Source organism: Micromesistius poutassou, assembly GCF_964030765.1.
Source record: "Micromesistius poutassou genome assembly, chromosome: 21".
In the NCBI taxonomy this organism is placed as follows: domain Eukaryota; kingdom Metazoa; phylum Chordata; class Actinopteri; order Gadiformes; family Gadidae; genus Micromesistius; species Micromesistius poutassou.
The window spans coordinates 11,025,820-11,046,219 of NC_140291.1; the positions used below are offsets into that span (position 1 = coordinate 11,025,820).

Consider the following 20,400-nt stretch of genomic DNA (forward strand, 5'->3'; position numbering starts at 1 on the left):
AACCTGTTGAACAAGGGGCCATGGACGAATGGATGGATGGAGAAAGAGACAGACATTTGGGCAGACAAGACAGGTATACAGACACAGAAAAACAGAGGAGTTACAGGCAGATTTGGCGACAGGCAGGCAGTGAGACGCACAGACAAGGTGGTGGTGACATTAATGTAGAGCCCCTCGTGGTGAACGAGTGTTTGTCGTGGTAACAACAATATACCATTGCAGGCTCAACATGTAAACTGTATCACTGTCACGGTGTGTGCATGAGAAGAACGTGTGTGGAGCACACGTGTGCTATTGCCCATCTCACCCGCACCCTTTCTGGAAACATACGTTTCAAGGATGTAGCTTTAAAAAAGAAACAAACAAAACAAACAGTTCAACATGAATCTATTCACACCAATGTATTCACGCTGATATTTCTCAATGGGGAATATATATCTCAAGGACAATCTAAATACCACCAACCATCGGTGGGGATTTTTAAAGGGAAACAGCATCTGCCTACACTTAAATGTCCCTCTCAGGTACGCCATACGCCCTGAATGCATCGCAAAGGAGCCGTTCAATGCAACCAACTCAACAGAACAAAGCGGTGCTGGAACGCTCCCCGGCGTGGAGAGCGGGAGAGAGATTCAGGAAGACCACGCTGGCCCTGACCAGACCCACTTGACCCTCCAAGTGTGGACGATAGACGCATGAAATCTAATCGTGTTAAGGTAAAGCGAAGACCGCTTCGTTTCATACACAAAAGGAAACAAAATAAACACAAGCACCAAATCAGGTAATGGGGCCTCCGCTGGGGGTCGACTTCATATCTATAATCGAGCAATAGACGGCATGATGAATGTCTCCCCACTGCAAACATCTCACACCGCGGTCACCTCGCTGGCGTTGCCTGATTCATGGCGATCAACAATGGACAAGGTTGTCCATTAAAAGCCCTGGATTCTGAGACGTATCAAGGAATGCCGGGTCCCATAAATATTGAATTGTTTATTTATTGGGCCTTTTTTTAAGGTGTATCAAGGCGATTGCCGTGGCCTCTGGAGAGAAACCTCGAGACCTGTTGATGGAAAAAGTTCTGGTCGCTGGCAATAAACGCAGCCGAAAAAACACACAAGGAGTTTGTTTTTCTGTTCTTTCCCTCTGCTGTATTCCTCCACGACGCACGCAGATGCAAGAGAAAAGTCCAAGCATTTAATCGATGGCCTTGAGTGTTCTGCAGCGGATGTGACATCTTCTTTTATTATCCATGTCTGCTCGGATCCTCCGCAGCCAATTACCCATTCAGCGCATCAACATAGCAGGCCTGACACGCGGTTCATATATGAAGGTGTGCAGATAAAGGCTTGCGTTTCTCTGTTGCCCTTAAATATGTCTTTGTTTGGTTAGATTTACTGTAGTGTCCTAGGTTAATAAAATGAAGACAATGAAAACGGGGTTTGTTGATGTATAGGACAGTACAGGTATGGGATCGGAATACATTGAGAAACATTAAGCATTGAGGTGTTTTCATATACACTCCAGCCACGTTATGATTAATCCAATTGACCTGTTTGGTATGGGCTAATCATATAAGTAGGAGACTAGGTAAGGCCCTAGTTTTATGTTTTATGTGCATCTATGCAATTGTATTCAGATATGTTTCTCATTGAAACCCTCCACTTTGCCTGGAATTTTATAATGCATGTTTTTCACTTTCCTCCATACAAATATCTTAACCTTTACGACCGGTTTTATTCAAAGCCGAATTATATCCTTTTCATATGAACGCAAATCCTTGCTGAGCTCAGAGGAATCCAAATACCTCTACCTCTAACTACATTGGATGATCTGGTTTGGTGTGAAAAACACAAGAAGGATTTTTACCAAGGTCACCTCCAATGAACAGCAAATTTATTTTACGCTGTCATTCCAACAGTCAAATCAAATATTCTGCAGTTCTCAAACATCTTCCAACATTTTTGATGACCCTTCTGATTTCCTGTGTTAACTCAATCTGAACTATCAGAGGTGACTCGCTTGAAAGTTGAAAAACAAGCAGATTGACAGGAGACGGCTTCTGATCAGCCTATGAGGAGGCGGCAGAGGGGCGGGATCAATCTCCGGTTGTGGTTAAGCTGTCACACACGCAGACCCGATAATCACTCAGAGGAAACCAAACGGAGACACAAAATAAGAAAGAGCGAGAGGGAAACAAGTCAATGACACTTTTTGAAAGTTTGACAATCAGAGAGGGATGGGAAATGAAGAGATGGAGGGGAGGGAGAGGGGAAGAGAGAGATGGGGAGGGATATAGAGAGAGTAAGGGTAGAACTGGGGTGAAGAGATGGAAGGATGAGGTGGAAAGAAAGAGACCTGCCTCGTCTTCTCTTGCTCGCTCTCATTTTTTCCCTCCTCGCCACTGACAGATGTCATTTAAAATTGCAGTGATGTGTTTTAATAGTTGAAGGAATGGCAGAAATGGGTGGGTGGATGGATGAATGGTTGGAAGGATGGGTGGCTGGGTGAGTGAGTGAGTGGGTGGGTGGCTGGATGGTTTGATAGATGGGTGGATGGATGGATGGCTGGTTGAATGACTGAGTGGGTGGATGGGTGGATGGGTGGTTGGACGATTGGGCGGATGGATGGCTGGCATCAGGAGACGAGGAAGGGCTGGCGTTTGTGAAGACGCTTGTGTAGAAATATTGGGTTTGGCAATCGCACCGGCGGCGTTAGCATTAGCCGTAGCTCTTCCCCCGCTACTAGGAGAGGAGAGGGGGGGGGGAGGGGGGGGGGGGGGTGCCGGGCTTGGGGTGTTTTAATGAGCCCCTGTGGAACAACCGAGACGGGGTGGGTAATGCAACGCATTGGCATGCAATGCTTAAGCTAATGCACCTCGACCGAGGCTGGTGTGGCAGTGTGTGCGCGGTGCCCGGAAGCACACCGCAGCCTGAGATACTGACAGTAGAAGTGCTCGGCGGCAGTGGCGGTGGCGGTGGTGGCGGCGGCGGCGGCGGTGGCGGAGGTGGTGGTGGCGGCGGCTTCAAAGTGCCGCGGTGATTAGCATGTTATCATTACCATTCGAAACGCCGCTCTCTTCCCCCAACTCCCCCTCGGCAAAGGTGACACATCTCGCTGCGGCGGCCGGCAGACGAGCTGCGACAGGAAGCCACTTCAAAGCTGCGCCCCCCCCCCCCCCCCCCCCCCACCCACCCCCCTCCCCTCCCCACCAACCCCCTGGAATTTCCCTCCGTTTTCTACCTCATTCTGTTGTCTTTCAGGGCAGAGAGAGAGAGAGAGAGAGAGAGAGAGAGAGAGAGAGAGCTGCTGGGGGGGGGGGGGTAGGCAGCGTTGGCTGGCTGGTGGCGGTAACACCATATGTGCGTGTGATCATTAGAATAGCACGTCTCTGGGTTTGACGGTGACAACACCTGAAGGAAGGGGTGAGGGTTCGCCTTGCACATCTCCGGGGATGGTGCGCTGGACGACCCCTGCCTACTGGAAAGATGACGGGGTGACATTGTGAAAAGTAGCGGGCAAACAACTTGTTTAATTAAAACTGAAAACACAATGCAGCCCGTATCAGATGTTGCCAGTCGGTACCGTTGTCTGTGGTGTCGCTTTGACAAAAAGAAAAACACCACCTTCTGCCGAAAAACAACGGGACTCCTGCCGGGAACAGGTTTGTTCCGGTTTGGACCGTTTTTTGGAACATAAACAAAAGGTAAAAAAATAAAAAAAGGGTTGGATCCCGTTCCCCAAACACCCACCACATAACACATTCTGTTCCACCGACGCCAGTGACTCTGCAAATTAACCAGCGAGCTGAACAAAACCGGTTTGAAATGACTGATGAACGATGATGATGAGTGAGTACTAACCGTCCCTCTCTAAAGTTGCAAACAAAATGTTACTGAGATATATATTATAGAAGAATGCTTGTTGACAAGTTTTGATCAATATCCATGGCTTCCATCTATGGACCTGGTGCCAATTAATATCCAACCATCATCACATTCAATCAATCAATCAAGTCAATCAACCAACCAGTCTAGGTTTTTCTTACGTTCCAATGATTTTCCGTTCCAAGAACAAACAATATCAAAAGGAAAATATAACCACAAGCTGCGATTAACGGGGTCAGAGCAAAATGAAAAGTCAAGAATACACTAATGGAAGATATATATGGAAGATAAATAAATATGACATATAATTATGAAGGAAAGATTTTGATGAAGATGTTCCCCTTAATGCCATACTGTACTCGGCTTTCAGGTGAGTGGGTTGCAGAGCAATAGATTAGAATAGTCTGTCATGTTCAGCTTGTTCATAATGCTATAATCGGGAGTCGGGACTAAACCTAAGGATCACCAGTACAAGGCATTATCCCGTTGAGCCCCTGACAAACCTGAATTGTAGCCTCATTCACATGGTGAAAATGACTTAAAAGAGTACAGATCTGAAAATGTGCACTGTTAATGGTATCCACCTAATGATATCGTATGGTAGGTACAATTACAAAATGGTCATATAGGAAAAATGGGCTGAGACTGTGGACGTTTGGCTTTTCTATGAAATTGTGGGAAAAGTAAACATTTTTAGAGCAGAAGACCTGGGTGAAAAAGATGCATCTGATTTTAGAGATTGATGTGATGAAAGAATTTTGAGTCCAGGTCAATCTGGTAAGGATAAATAAGGCTAGTTTATAATTTTTTTAAATAGCGCCACCTTTGGGTGCAGTACCACAATTTGGGTTTATGGATAGTGGGGTGTATTGGTATCCACCTAATGACAGTCATATGTTTTTTTATACAATAACAAAATGGTCGAACCCCTAATTACCATATTACGGCCCAAATTTTTCCTATGTTGCAAGAACCAAGCGCTCTTCCAGGATTGTGTTCGCCAGTTATCAAAAAACACCCGCCCTAACAGGAAACAGCCTCCTAACACCCGCCCTACAGGAAACAGCCTCCATCAATAATAACACTTCCCAACAGAAAAACGCCTCAGCACAATCAGAGAGGGGAGAATGTAAAATGGCAGACGTTTCCAAAACGAACAGCTCCTACAGTCGGTATTAAGACTCGACCCCTACGGATCTCCTCGAAGGACCCAAGGGAAGGACGATATGAGGACACACGTTACCATCAACTCAGATAAAGAAGTGTCCCCACACCAACACACACACACACACACACTCACACCCCTACACTTAGCATGGTGCACATGAGGACCGCTTGCCTCAAGCTTCTCAAAAAAGAAGAAAAAAAGCCAGGATCTTATCGAAATTGTATCTCGGCATCCGGTGTGGCAGTCATCCAGCATCAACGCAATAAAGAAGCATAATGGTGCGTCTCGTAGGTTCACCGCCGTGAACCCTTCTCGCTTGTTTATGAATGTATGCCTTTTTATCTGACACCTACATTTTGAACAAAGACCTTCTTAGAAGCCGCCAGAATTATGTTTTTTTGTTGTGCCTTTTAGTGCAGGGAAACACTCGGCGGTGCAAAGTTATTAACGGCGCCCCCCCCCCCCCACCCCCCACCCCCCCCCCCCCGGATCAACACAGCTGCAGCTCAAAAGAAACTCTCTCTCTCCCCTCTTCTTCCAATATCAAACACAGACGGTTACTATCGCCATTTTCCAAAGTTCAGATGATTTCCTTATTATTTCAATGAGGGCGGGGGAGGGAGTCAAAGTGAATAACCATGACGGCTGCGTTTCGGGGGCGACTGTGTGATCTTTGCCGCCGTATGTTTGGGACTTGTAATACGAGGAATTACAAGTGTCAAACAGCTGTGAATATAAGTGCTAAATATTTAAACATGTTTTCCAGCTGAAAGAAATAAAAAAAATAAAAAGGGTATAGTTTTTTTTTTCTTGCTCTTCTTGAGGCGTGTGTGTGTGTGTGTGTGTGTGTGTGTGTGTGTGTGTGTGTGTGTGTGTGTGTGTGTACGTGCCGCCAGCCTTTGATTCACATGGAGAAGGAACAGAGACTTGGATAGAGGGATGCAATGCTGGCGAAGAGTTGGTTCAATAACAGCAGATAGTACCACGTGGGCCCCGCAAACAGGAAGCACCCCGCGAAGGGTCTGGGCCCCTGCCCCACGGGCCGGGGGGAAACCCTGCTTGTAAATAATGGGAAGCATTTGATGTATAGAAACGGATGTTGGTTTACTGTCGGCGGTTGGCATGACCACATAGCTCGAGCCCCTGGAACGTATTGGTCTGCTGCAAGAAACAATGCATACGGACGGTTTCTTTGAGTGAAAGTGCTTTCAACCCAGATCAACCCCGGTCTGGAGTGGATTATTGGGTCATTTTGGCTGCTGCAGACAGACCAAACTACTGTGTGGTCATGGGGATGTGAGATGTAGATAATGAAGGAAATAGCAAAAGCTACAGAACAACCAACATGTACCATTGGGTCATTGAATTCAGGTGGTCAACATTACACCACTTCAAACTGATTTGAAAGTTGATAAATAAATAACAGCGATGAGCCATCAAGCAAGTAGCTGACTTTTGGCAGAAATTCTGTTTGTGGGTTCTGTTGTAACGCAAAAGGATTTTGCCGGTTGTTAGGAGCCCAGTTTGATTGTTGACATGTCCAGATCAGTAATACGCATTCCAAAATCGAGTAGCTGGCGATCAATTGACATCCATTACATTCCAAACGCGTGTTTAGCAGGCGCCCACAGCTGTATCTTTGAGAGCACAGATGAACTGCCCCGGCATTTCTCCTATTGCGCCCACAAACAAACGAATCCACAAGTTTCAGTTCTGTGTTTACTGCCACTGCGCATGCTCACAGACCTAGAGACTGAGGCAGTGCAGTTTAAATTCTGTGTGAAGATAGCGGCCGTGTTGTGGGCAGTGTTACAATTCTGAATCCAGAGCACAGAGCAAAATTTCAATAAGGCACGGGGGTCCGTGAAGGAGGTTTGGTTTTACAGATTGGAACACCTAAGAATTCAGTGTATACAGGCCACTGCGAAGGGACTCGGAGACAGAGGCGAGCAGTTAGAATTTCTGAATGTTAAATGCCCCGGTAATGAGCCCTGTGGTACATTTAGGATTGAATTGATTTTATCGCTTTAACCCAACGGTAGCAATGGGATGGCTCAGCGGGGAAAAATGGAAATTTGGCTCGTCAACAACGGGGAACTGACCACTTTATTCCGATTCAGAAGTGAATGCTGAGGCTGCGTTCCAATCAGTTCTAAAAACACCCTCTCCTACACTGTTGCTCTGCACTCAGGATTCAGAATCATCACCCTGGTCTTCACCACTTTAAGACCCATTTCTAAATGTTTGTGTTCAAAAGGAGATGTCGGAAATAAATAACAAAATGAGTGCCAACATGGATCGAGACCGTAGACATTGTTAATTAATTACCAGAGTAATTAATTGGTACTTGGGGGTGGGGGGGAAGGGTGAGCGTGCCATGTATAGAACAACAGAAGGCCCGCGGTCGTTCAATTGAGGGCGAGTGAAGGTCGAGGGCCATGTAGGAAGGCAGACACAAACGGTGGGTGACTTACCTCCTCTCGTAACTTTATCAGCTGCCACGCCAAAGCCAAAGACAGGGGGGGAAGAGAGAGAGGAAAGGGAAATAGAGGCAGAGTGATAAACAGATAAAAGAGAATGACAGGAGGCAGGAGGGAGATCAGCCCTTTGCGTTTGCGTACAGAATTAACCTTGACGATTTATCCGTTTGCGTGTTTTCAGCGTTTGGGTTGGATAGGAAAAAGCATGCACGACAAACGAATTAAACGAAGCTAAACACGCCACTCGCACACCACTATTTGGTACAAACAAAAGATCAAGTGATGCGGCTGTCAAATTACAGAAAGCATAGGAAGGGATCGCTCCGCTCCCCGCGTCTCAACTAGCAACATCAAGGAGGAGGCATCACACAGTCTGATACGCCACGGAAAACAGAAATACAACCAAGTCCTCCCCTGCTGTCCATCAACCCTGATGACTTGTCAATATTTCATGTACATTGTGTATCGCAACACAGACACCCGCTGAGCGGACGACGCATGAGGAGGCATGTGAGGCCAGCCACGTATACATATATATACATAAATACATAACATGCTTATTTGGGGACAGCCAAGGATCATGAAATATGAATCTGGGCATTAGCTATTCATTTCTGATGAAAGAGAATGGGTTATCTAAAGCGAAGTAGAAAGGGAGAGCCATTGCCATTCTTGTGACGGGGAGAAAAAAAAGAAAAACCCTCACATCTTTGATAACGAGTTAGACCAATCTAGGCAAGCCAATAATCCCATTTACTTGTTAATCAAGCCTTAATTGTAATTAAAAGGTTTTGGGCTTCCCCAGCTAATTCATAAGTGAGAGCCGTGAAAAGTCAATGATGGGTGGGTGGGTTGTGGTGGGGGTAGTGCTGGAGCACTTTTGGCAGGGCAGGCGGAGGGGGGAGTGGGTAGGGACACACTTCTTAATTTGTCAGCCTTTGCAGGTGATTTTCTTTATGTCATTTCTTGTGTGAGATTAAAGGTTGTGTGATCTGAGGAGAGGCTCACGGCCACTATTACCTCGCTCTCATCTCATCGCCGTAGCGACGGGTCACTCTGAATTCGACAGGATGGAGGAGTTTGCCGTGGTAACGGGTCGGAACACAGGAACAGCGTTCATGAATTATGATCTTGATTGTCGTGTGAGAGGTTTAAAGGAGGAGGAATTTTTTTTTTTTTTTTTTAATGGCTGGGGTTGCCTTAAAAAGCGTTCACATTTTCCTCTATGTTCAGATGAACGTTATGATTTCAAAGATCTTTGTTGACTGTTCCCATTTTTAGTAAAAAAATTGGGAATGAGAGTAATAAAATGTTAACATAGACGTCTTTTGAAACATTCATGCTTTGTTGTAAATCAACATTTATTTTGTGTACATAACACAAATACAGATTTCTTCTTTAACCATAGTTTAGAAAGGAGGATTGGACATTTACAAGGACATTTCTCAAATAAATACCATATAAATAAATAAAATAAAATAATATATATATAAAATGGGGTTCCAAAAAAAGATATATCACCAACACCTTAATATATAAATTAAAATATAAAAAGCGTTAACAAAAAAAGGCTGTCTTGTTATTTAAAAAGGACTAAGGGGTCGTCAAACCCTTTCTTGCGTCTATGAACGCAAACCTCAAAATGGCCTCCCCACTGAGAATATATTACGGAAGAGGCCCAAAGTTTAAAACTACACCATAGAGTGGGACATTTGCGGCTTCAACAGGCCCAAAAGCCTTCACCTCTGCCCTGAAATCTGACTCAATGAGTCCTCAACAATCCACGCTGGAGCTCATTTGTGCTGCTCCACTGATTGCAAATCCGCTCAGTGGATTCTAAGACACAATGTGTGGGGTTTTTCGCCGCACAATGGCTCCTCTCTCCTCACATTTTTTAGGTTTGCGTTTTTTGTATCTTTTTTTGTTTTTCTTTGGCATCGTAGTCGGGAGCCGCCTTGGCTCCACAGTAACAGCGGTAAACACTGGATTGTTTTGTGGCTGTTGTAATTACTCTCACCATCGAAGGCTCCTGTGTTTTGGCGATTCCTTCGCCAGTATTCAAAAATTGCACTGCTGCAATTTCCTTTTCTGTTATGATAATCAGCATTTTTTTTTTCAAACAAATGATTTTTTTTTTAATCCAATACAGAATTTGATACAAGTGGTAATCTGTTTCCTTTGTAGTGGGTAAAATCTGGCCCATGCCGGCTGAAACCAGCAGTATCTCTGGTGGCCAAGCCTTCTGCTGTGACTGAAATCGAAACTATTCCATATAGCATTTGTATGCGTGTGTGTGTGTGTGCGTGCGTGCGGCTTTTGTGGTGTGTATGCGCCAGTGTGTGTAAGTGCCGTGTGCATGTGAACACATTTATGTGCATTATCGCCTGCACGTGTGTGCACGCCTGTGTGCATGTGTGTGAACATGCCAGCGTGCATGTGAGTGTGTGTCAGTGTGTGTACATCTACGGGTGTGTCTGTTGCAGCAGAAGGAATAAAAAGAAAGAGGGAAGAAGCATGTGTTATGAAGGCAGCTCAGCGCATTATAAGAAACAGTGCGATAGCGCCAAATCAGTCTCTGTCCACACACAGATAACGAATAAATACCCAACTCTATTAAACCCTCCTTTGGCCATTACGGAGGGGCCAAGGCGGCAGTTTGTGAACTCGGTGGCAGCTTCCCATTTACTTAAGTATAAATCCTTACCGTGTAGCCGCGGATTGGAGGCTAGTAATGATCTGCCGAGCCAGGCCTGCACCAAATGATCGTGACCCCTTTCAGATCGCCAGGAATTAAATTGACCGCCTTGCCCTGCCTTAACTTCCCTCTCCACACACACACACCTTCAAAACACACTAATACACAAATATACACACACACAGACACACGTCGCCTTCTCCCATGTGTTCGATTAAAGAAAATATAATAAAGTTGAAAAGGGAATTTAAAATGGTTGCATTGCCCTTCCTGGGAAGATATGATAGTATTCTTTAGTTTATAAACATTAAGAATTTGTGCTAGAGATGTGGGAGATTTGTTTATCTTTTTATTTTGCAGGTGCACTTAATTATTTTCTAAGTCCCAAACCCTTTTTCACTTGACCTTCAGTCATTTGTATGTGTGTATGTGTGCTTACAAATATATAAATTCATCATTCACATAAAACATTATATATGTAGTGATCTTTTTAAAACTGAATATTTTAAATAAGACGAAATTCGTTTTACATTGTGTCTTTCAGCACGTTGGTTACTTTTTTCGCATCATTTTGTACCATAACCTTTACTAAACATACCCAGATATTGTATTATTTGTTAGGCTGTTTTTTTTATATATATATAACTTTATTGTCCATGCACACAATGTCTATTCTGTATATTCCAAACATAACTACAGTAACAAAGTTTCTAATACCAACTTTCCTGAATAATACCCATTATGTACTGCTGCTTTCGAAATTTCAGAATCTTGGCATAAATTTCCGTCTCTAAAAAGTTCAATAAATGTATGAACAGCTAAATTCTCAGCTTGTTTGCGTACACATAAGAACCGCTTATGAAATGCCACGGTGCTAATATCCTTGACACAAAAACAACTTGTATCGAGCATTGTTTTTCAAAAAAGGCAAAGTTTATTTCTATTTACCAATTAAATAATTAAAATATTGACTATGACCCATCACATCCCTGCCAAATTTGAATAAATAATTAACCAAATGTTTTTTCCCCCTCAAAGTTGTGTACATTCTGTGTTTATGAATAATCCATATTTTCCCTCCGATGAAAAGGAAAACAAAAATGGAATGAAACGCAGGTCATTCTCCGAGGGGGCTCCTTTGACAGGGTGGAGACGGGAAGCCGTCAGCGTCTCAAAACGTGACAACTCTGCCAGCGACGCTGGTGCCGTCGCCAACGCAGAGAGAACTGAAATCGCCAGAATCGCTCTGACGTCTCGCTAATTTATCCCATAATATGCATATCAATTACACATCTCCGCTCAGCCATACATATGTTCCTAAGATGTGCGGGTCATGGGTCAGCATTGAAATGGTAATCAGAAGGAGTTCAAAAAACAGAGAGAGAGAGAGAGAGAGGGAGAAGGGAGAAGTTTATTTAGCTTAGCTTGACTGTGAATACATTAACTGTACTTCTGCGAAGTGACAAGGGACTAAATACCCAAATCTGCATTTTATTGTCCATTTTTCAGTTGTTTTTTTTCCCATTGTTATAATGCCTGTCAAGGAACTCTTATTAACATGCGTGTGCTGCTGTTGTTCTGTATGGGTGCATATGTGTGTGTGTGTGTGTGTGTATACGTGTGTGTATATGTGTGTGTATTTTTTTTGCATTTGAGGCATATGTGCTTTAGGAAGACGGTAACTCTGAAGAGACTACAGTAAAGGTGTATAATTAGTCAAAGGACGCTTGGTCAGAGTTGAGATCGGCTGCCTCTGACTGGCAGCTGTGCAGGTGAGTGAGAGAGTGAAGAGCATCTCTAGACCAATCTGCTGGCGTTTTTGATGTGCCACTTCACACAGTTGTTCAAAACAATATGTATGGTTGTGAAAAAGAGAAGAAAAATAATACAAGGCTGATTTGGGCCAATTAAGATCAGATTCGAAGATAGTTGTTTTATTTCATTTATTTCTCTCTCGGCTCCTCCTCCACCCCCCATCAGGGCGGTTTTAATAACCGCTGTGAATAAATCACGGGCCTTGTTTTGAGGGGGCTAATTTCTGTTGTTTTTCTGCCGTCAATGTTGTCACAATAGCAGAGAGAGAGAAGATTGCAACGTTTTTTCAGCTATTGCTGTTTTGTACCCAGAGAGTTCAGAGAGCCAATGCACAACACTGAAATTAAATGTCAATCACTTTCTGCTTTTGTACGGTTAAAACATTAGAGATATTTATCATATAAAAATGACTACTCTGATAAAAAAGATTTTAAAAAGATCATTTTGCGGAAAATTTGTTTCCTGAAGAGATTTCCTTCCTATGGCTAATTCTCAACGCCACCAAAGTGGACTACTGCTTAGCGATTGTGTTGTGCCACTTTCCCCCCCTCTGAGTTTAAAGTGCGTGTGTGGGTGTGTGTGGGGTGGGTCACAATGCGTTCCTTGCCATATTTCGGGGGGCCCCAGGCCCCTCTGCGGCCTCGGCTCTGGGCCCCAGCAGCTTTGCATTAAGCAGCGTTCCTTCCGCGTGACTTGGTGACAACTATGCAGTGGTGGGCGGCGGCCCTCAATGGACCCTAGGAGGGACCCACCTCCCCGCCCTCCCCACCCCGAGGGCCCCGTCAGCCACCCACACCGCAGGAGCCACCCCTGGAGGGGCCCCAGATTAGTGGCTCACCTGGTTCTCGGAGGAGCCAGCGTCGTCCCCCAGCAGCTCGTTGCGAACCTCATCACTGTAGGCGATGCGTGACCTTTTCTGCACGAGAGAGAGAGAGAGAGAGAGAGAGAGAGAGAGAGAGAGAGAGAGAGAGAGAGAGATGAGGAGGAGACAAAACAGGGGGAGAAAGTATTAGCCCAGGAACATTCGTCGTTGGAGGAGGAGGGGGGGGGAGGAGAGAGGAGTCATTCCTTAAGCAGGAGAGCCCCCTAATGGAGTATAGCGTGCGACAAACCCAAGGCTCACACTACCAGGCTCCTGTGTGTGGAACCTATGAGGGGCAGACACACACACACACACACACACACACACACACACACACAGATCTAAGATGGTGCCCATGCCTTCCATCGGTGTGATCTTGCTGGTGCTTTGTGCCACAGAAAGGGGCTAGCAAAGACCTCCCCTCTGGCCCACTTAAACACACACCACACAATGAGTGTGTGTGTGTGTGCGTGTGAGAACAAGGGGGGGGGGCATGGGAAGAGGCAGGCCAGGGAGATACATTATGTGGAAGTATGACTTGTCAGCACTAAATCTTTCCTGGGTCTTGTCACCGCTGTCAGGCGCGTGGCGTGGAGGGCTCTGTGATAACGCCGGCACCCGGGAACCAGACACGGAATAATTCATCAGCCATCGCCAAGACACATCGCATTTGGTGACTTCTCTCTCTCCCTCTCTCACTCCGTGGCTCTGTCTCTCTCCCTCTCTCCCTTCCTTCCTTCCTTCCCTCTCTCCTTCTCCTCTCCCGATAGGCGAGGGAAGAGGGAGGGAGAGAATGCCATGTCCACAAAAAAATACAAAATAAATAAAAATACAAGAGTTCTCACTCGCTCACACACACACACACACACACACACACACACACTTCACGTGCACTTCAGAGTGTGCCACCTCAGAGTATGGCGGGGTGGGCTGCCGTCGTAGTGTTTGTTTACAGATGCCCGGAACGAGAAAAACAGCCTTTCGGCATGCCCCCTCCACACTCAACACACACACACACACACACACACACTGAGTGGAGCAGCTTTAGCAGTAGTAAAAGTGTTTACTAAGACTTGTTGACTTCCCGTGCTCTCGGTGACAGGGAGGAGGAGGACGAATCAAAGAGCGGCATCATGGAAATGGAAATATCACATTCTGCACCCTCCGAAAAAACACAAATAATCTCTACTGGATCTACCTCGTCCTCCATTTTAAACAGGGGGAAGGATGAGATGGCAACAGACCATTAGCATAGTATTTTGTGTGTGTGTGTGTGTGTGTGTGTGTGTGCGTGTTTGTGCGCAATCGCTAACAGCCAAATAGTAGCTGAAGGACTGATGAAACAAGCTGGCTTCCTGAACTTTGGAAGCAAGCTTGGGGTTTATTATTTATATATTTATTATATTATTTTAGAATATTCAGACGCTAGTCAGAATAAGGTGGTGCCTAACTGATATGTGGTTTGAATCAGCTTTAGTTGCGGTTTGGATATGGTTTTTAATATGGGCTGCGTGTGTTTGGATGTTTTTATTGTACTGACAGTCATCTTGAGTATTACCAATTCACCATTGAGTCATTAATCACATGCTTTAATCCAAAGTGACTAACAGCAAATTCAGATGCACGCAATGAAGGAGCAGGGTTGAGGTTATTGTTGCCAATGACTGTGGAAAGTGGGGATGGAACCCACAACCTTTGGGCTTCAGGGAGTCCTGCCCCCGAGCAACAGAATCGTGGCTATGAGTCTGGGGTAAAGGCACTGGATAAAAAGAGAAAAGCCAGACATGGCCCAGCGGTGGTCCGACCGGGAGAACACCTGCCGAGCACCGCCATGGCTGTCGCCGTGGAGACCAGAGGACACACAGCAAGACACCCTGAGACACACGCGCACACACACGCAGCAGTGTTGACTAACTATATATATTTATTTTCAGTTAATAAAAATAATCTGTAGTAACTGAATAGATCCTTCACGTTATATTAAAAGATTAGTAAAAATGTATATAAATGTAAATCCATAAAATTATATATAATTGTTAAATCATTAATCTATGTATTTTTTTTATACAAGCAATTATTGGCCTTATTATTTTTGTGAGAATTTGAATTCATATTTTGTATTTATTTATATAGATATTTCTATCTTATTTATTTAATTTTTTTTTCACGGATTATATTTTCCTGTCGAGGGAGAATTTCATATTAGATGGCAGGGAAACACACCCCTTTTTTTAATAAATTACTACTGTGTGTTTATGAATTTTCAGCCAGCTCAGCTGTGTCAAATCCTCCTATAATATATGCCTGTGGAACAATAAATGACATAAGAGAAAACAGTATTAACAATTTGTATATGCTCAGATATATTTATCTCAGGCTCAGTGAAGAAACCAGCTATAGTGGAAATTTCCATTTGCTGTGTAATTCATGAATTCAACAGTTTTCCGTGTAAAGAGTAGCCATCGAGTCAGGGGGCAGGTCAGTGAATGTCCATTGCGCCGCTGTCGTCATTAATTAAAAGGGCTTTTTCTTCCCCCCGCAGTTCTCTCCAGACCGCAGCGAAAGCGCAGAAAGACAACAAGCATCAATTTCAGGGCGAGCACTTTCGCTTGTACGAGCCGGGGAAAAACACCCACATGTTCCATTAAAGTGGGGTTTCATGTTAAAGTGCCGTAGTGTGACTTGGATAGACCCAGCTTCACTCGTAATTGAGTCGAGGAGTTCTGAGAAGTGCGCTGATTTGAATGTTAGACTTACAACGCCTTGAAACCAGGCACGGCTTTTTTCGCTGTGTTTTTTTGTGTTAAGGGGGAGGTGGGGGGGGTCTTTCTAAATAGCTGTTTGTTGCAGATGAGGGTAGGAAGTGTTTTTGAAATGAGCGCAGAGCAGATAACAGAGAACGTAAAAAGAATAGCAAATGGCACCGGAATGAAAGACGAGATACCTCTACGGTACAACCGCGGTATTCCTCTTCTTCTTCTTCTCCTGGCTTTGTGCATCCCCCTCCGGAAAACACCAGAAGTAGACTGATTATTCTCCCCCCCGCGTTAAGCAGAACGAGGCACAGCTGTGCGTTATCGACCGCCTCACGCACCCATTGATTGGGATTAGAAGCGGGAGTTTTTTTTAGGCAAAATAGGCAAAACTCCCGTGATTGGCCGGGATTCCCAAGGACATGGTGACATCAGAGATGGGAGTTGAGAGGTCAGTGGAATTTATTATCTGTTGGAGCAGACCGTCTATACATTGCACAGATAACACATCACAATGCAATATACGACGCGAGAAGAAGAGTAGATTTTCCTTAAGATAAAACTTTGAGACGTCTCTGTTCCAGGCATTGTCTGCTGATGACGATCAGAAATTAATAAATGTGAATCAAGATGAAACAATCGCAGAGGGCTTTGTAATCTAAAAAAGAATGAGCACTGTAAGAGCACACCTTATTACTTCTGAGGAGGAAAAAATTATTATTATACTTTTTTTTTTTTTTTTACATAGATTTAAAAACCTTTTGAAAGGTCTGTCATCTGTCATGTTATTTCAGATCTCGGGTGACGATTTTGCTTCTATTCCAGGAAGCCCACAGAAGAAGAGGTACAAAGAGCCATCTTAACTTTATGCAAAGCGGCCTGGCTTTTAAAACGCTACACATGCTGTCAAACTGTGGAGGCGTTGTGTCCTGTCAAGAAAAAAAAAAGGAAAATAGAGAAGAAAAAAAAACAGAATACACACTGTTGACATGACTCTCAGACGAGCTGAAGACATCTCCACCGCCATCAAAACCTAATTACATATGCATGCATAACAATTCATATCAGATATTCTAATGGTGTGGCCGGCATCCTCAGAGAAACCCACAATGATATATATTATTATTATTTTTTTTTTAAATATATTATTATCATAAAAAATGCCTTTCTAGACCCCTCGCCAGCTAGTTACTTAGAATGCAGAGACACAAAAAAATGATTGTTTCATTAAATTAGTTATTTTCCTTCCATCAAATTCAGAGCATTATTCCAATTGAAAACACCAAATACCGAAATCCCCAAACTAAATGCCACAAATAATATTACTTTACTCCCATGATATTAAACTACATCATACTACACTAAAATGACACTACAATACCAGGATGTTATGAGCAATTAATGTCTGAGCAATTAATAACACTGAATATTTTACTCTTATTTTAATAAAATATTAATTTCATATTCTAACTCCCTGCTCTACACCCTCCGACAAATAATTTGTGCTGGACTTCCTGAGGTAAACAGCAGTGACTACTAGCAGAGCTGGAACTGAGTTGATCAGAGGGGAGCTCAACCTCTTTCTCTCCCTCTTCCTCCCCGTCTTTCCTTTCCTCCTCTTTCTTGCTCCTACTGGAGGATACCGTCCCAGGTGACTCCCACCTCCCTCCTCCTCCCCCTATCTCTCCTCCTCCCAGAAGCAAGGGCAGAGGTGGGTTGGTGTGTTAAAAGGAAGGAAAGACCTTTAAGCAGAAACTAGTATCACAACAGCTTCTTAAATAATGCATCTTAGCTTGGCAGGGGTTTAAACACACACACACACACACACACACACACACACACACACAAAGGAAAGAACCACTACTGCACACAATGGTCCCCTTCCTTTGTCTTGAACTGAGCGGAGGTTATTTAATGACCTCACATTTTTTGAATTCGGTCATTTGTGACATCATCCGATAAGCAAGTACACCCGATTGTTTGTGCCATGTGTGAGTGCGTGTGCATATGTGTGTGTGTGTGTGTGTGTGTGTGTGTGGGTATCTCAAAGTGGCGGTGGTGTGATACAGGCGGGATCCTGGCGTTGTGGAAACCAGCGTGGTGCCTCTCATTAGCCAGCAACTCCGGTGCGCTTTCCGAGGCGCCGGCGAGTGCCGCCACGCTCCACTTCCGCGAGCAACAAAAATAAAGAAAACAAAACAAGGAATAAACTGAAGGAGTGTCGCAAAGTCTCGCTTTTGTCTCAGGAAAAAAAAAAAAAAAAAAAAAAAAAAAACACATACATACACACATGCATACACACACCAAAAAAAAAAAAGTGAATGATCAATGTTGTCGTGGTGATAAAACGAAACCGCCACCGCCACCTCTACCGGCGCCACCGCCACGTCTAAACAGGTGTAAGGGCGTAGAGATGATGTCGTCTGCGTGCAACAGCTTCAAAAACGCTGCGTGTCACCGGCTTGAAAGGCGGCGCGTCGGCCCGGGAGATAGCTGTTTAAGATTCCTCACCCGCGAGGAGGAGGCTCCGCCCTCACCCTAATCCTGGATGACATTTCCCTAAATAACAGTAGAAACTTCTAGACTTTGTTAGAAATCGAATGTGTCAAATTGTTCGAAGTCTATAAACCGCTCAATCGCTCGGAGTACCCCCTGCCCACGGCTTGCGATTCCCAGGGAATACGCCCGATTCATTAGAAATCTCAAAATCATGTGAATTCAACCCTCTGAGAAATGCGTATATCCGAAATCATTAGAAAGCCGAACCTCTCAAATCTTCAGATGTCCAAAATCTCTAACCATCATGGATCTAGTATCTCAAATCATTAGGAATGCAAAATCCTAAATTATTTGCGCTGCAGCATATTAAAATCACACTCAAAATCACTCACGTTTGACTATAACACGGTTAATTGTTGTCCCGGTTACCATCCTTTTGACTACTGTATAGTGTGTGTTCATTGCTGTTTGAATAATGTATGGCATCTGATCCTCTCCATTAGGAGTAATATCACTGTATGATCCTCCGCGTTTGAATAAAATATCTCACAGGGCCCCAGCGAGGATAAAATACCTGCCGTTCATCTGGGAATCAAACGCTCCCGTTGAAGCCGACGGAGGCCTTTGGTGCTCCTGACTGTGATACCTCAGCTGCCACTTCCCTTGCGATTAGCAACTAGCATAGCCGACGAGCTAGAGGGCAGCAGAGCTGAGCTCAGCCAGTATCACTACTAGCGGTTAGTAACTAGCGTATAAGACAAACTAGAGGGCAGCAGAGCTCAAACCAGTCATCGAGACTAATGGTTAGCAACTGGCATAGGCGACAATCTAGGGGCAGTAGAACTCAGATCAGTCATCGAGACTAGCGGTTAGCAACTAGCGTAGCCGACGAGCTAGGGCCAGCAGAGATCGGATCAGTCAGTGAGACAGGCGGTAAGCAACTGGCGTAGCCCCCAAGCTACATCCGTTTAGGATCTCCTGAAGGCTGGGGTATGGAGGTCTCTTAGAGGTGGATTGTTTAAGGGGCCCCTATTAAAGTGGTGGGTTATTTAAGTCCATTGAAATATAAAGGCGCATGTTATGAGAAATCAAAGACCCCCTGCATCGTGATCTTCCTTCCTCTCCCTCCTTCTCCCTCAGATGGGGGTGACGGTGGCAAAGAATAGAAGAAATATATAGAGAGTTACATTTAGAGAGGGCGGTTAGAGAAAGAGAGAGCGAGAGCGAGCGAGAGTTAAAGTGAGAGAGTAAGAGAGAGAGAGAGAGAGAGAGAGATTGTTTGTGGTGTAAAACAGGAGCCTATGGAAAAACTCCAATCAATAGAGCAGAGTCATCAGGGAGGCCGTCAGCCATGGTCAAGAGACATAGAGGTAGACAGAGAGAGAGAGAGGGAGAGCGGGAGAGAGGGAGGGGGGAGATAGAAAAAGTGAGGGAGACAGCTTTACAAACGAGGGGGAGAGTGAAATAGAAAATATGGGGACAGAGGCTCGATGGGAGGGGAGAACAAGAGCAATAGGGAGAGAGCGAAGAGCAAGAGAGAGAAAGAGAGAGAGAGAAGAGAAAAAGAGGAGGAGAAAGAAAGTGTGCGAGAGCTAAAGAGCGAGCGAGGGAGAGAGAGTAAGAAAGTTGAGAGAGAAAGAAAGCCGGAAAACAGAGGGAGGCGAAGGAAGACAGAGAGAGATGGAGAAAGAGGAGAAAGAAGGGAGAGACACAGGTGAGGAAATGGAGAGAAAGGGAGAGGGGGAGGGAGGGAGGGAGGGAGGGAGAGATAGAGGCAGATAGATGGAGAAAGGATGAGAGAAAGAGGAAGGGGGGGGGGTGGAGGAGGGGAGGGACGGAGGCAGATGGAGGGAGCTGGCGTCTGGCATGCAGTAGGGAACAGAGCGGACCTCCCGGGGTCAGAGCCTGAGAAGGAGGTGAGATTAGAAGGAAGTGGAGGAGAGGAGAGTTTAGAGGAGCGGGGAGGGCAGGGGGGGGGAGGAGAAGGAGGAGGAAGAGGAGGAGAAGGAGGAGGAGGAGGTGGAGGAGGAGGAGGTGAGGGAGACAGGCACGGTGGTATACCTGGCAAGCAGCAGGGACCAACTGGCCCATTAGCCCCTGGCTACCTACATATGGTTCAATGACCTCCCCCACTGAGAACAGCGCCTCCCCTCCCCGTGACTCTCCCTCCTTCCATCTCGCTGCCTTTCTTTCCCGTCTATAAAAAGGAGAGCCGGCATCCGGCTTTAACCCCTTCCCCGC

At 45.1% G+C, this 20,400-nt stretch overlaps 1 protein-coding gene across 1 annotated transcript in view; it reads right to left on the reverse strand.

The window, feature by feature from the left end:
- The window catches only part of vti1a (vesicle transport through interaction with t-SNAREs 1A), a 36,437-nt gene that overhangs the window by 582 nt on the left and 15,455 nt on the right, over window positions 1-20,400 (reverse strand). Inside the window, exon 4 of the mRNA XM_084485957.1 lies at window positions 12,884-12,961. Coding sequence (XP_084342083.1) covers window positions 12,884-12,961 — 78 coding nt within the window. The remainder of the gene's footprint in view (window positions 1-12,883; window positions 12,962-20,400) is intronic.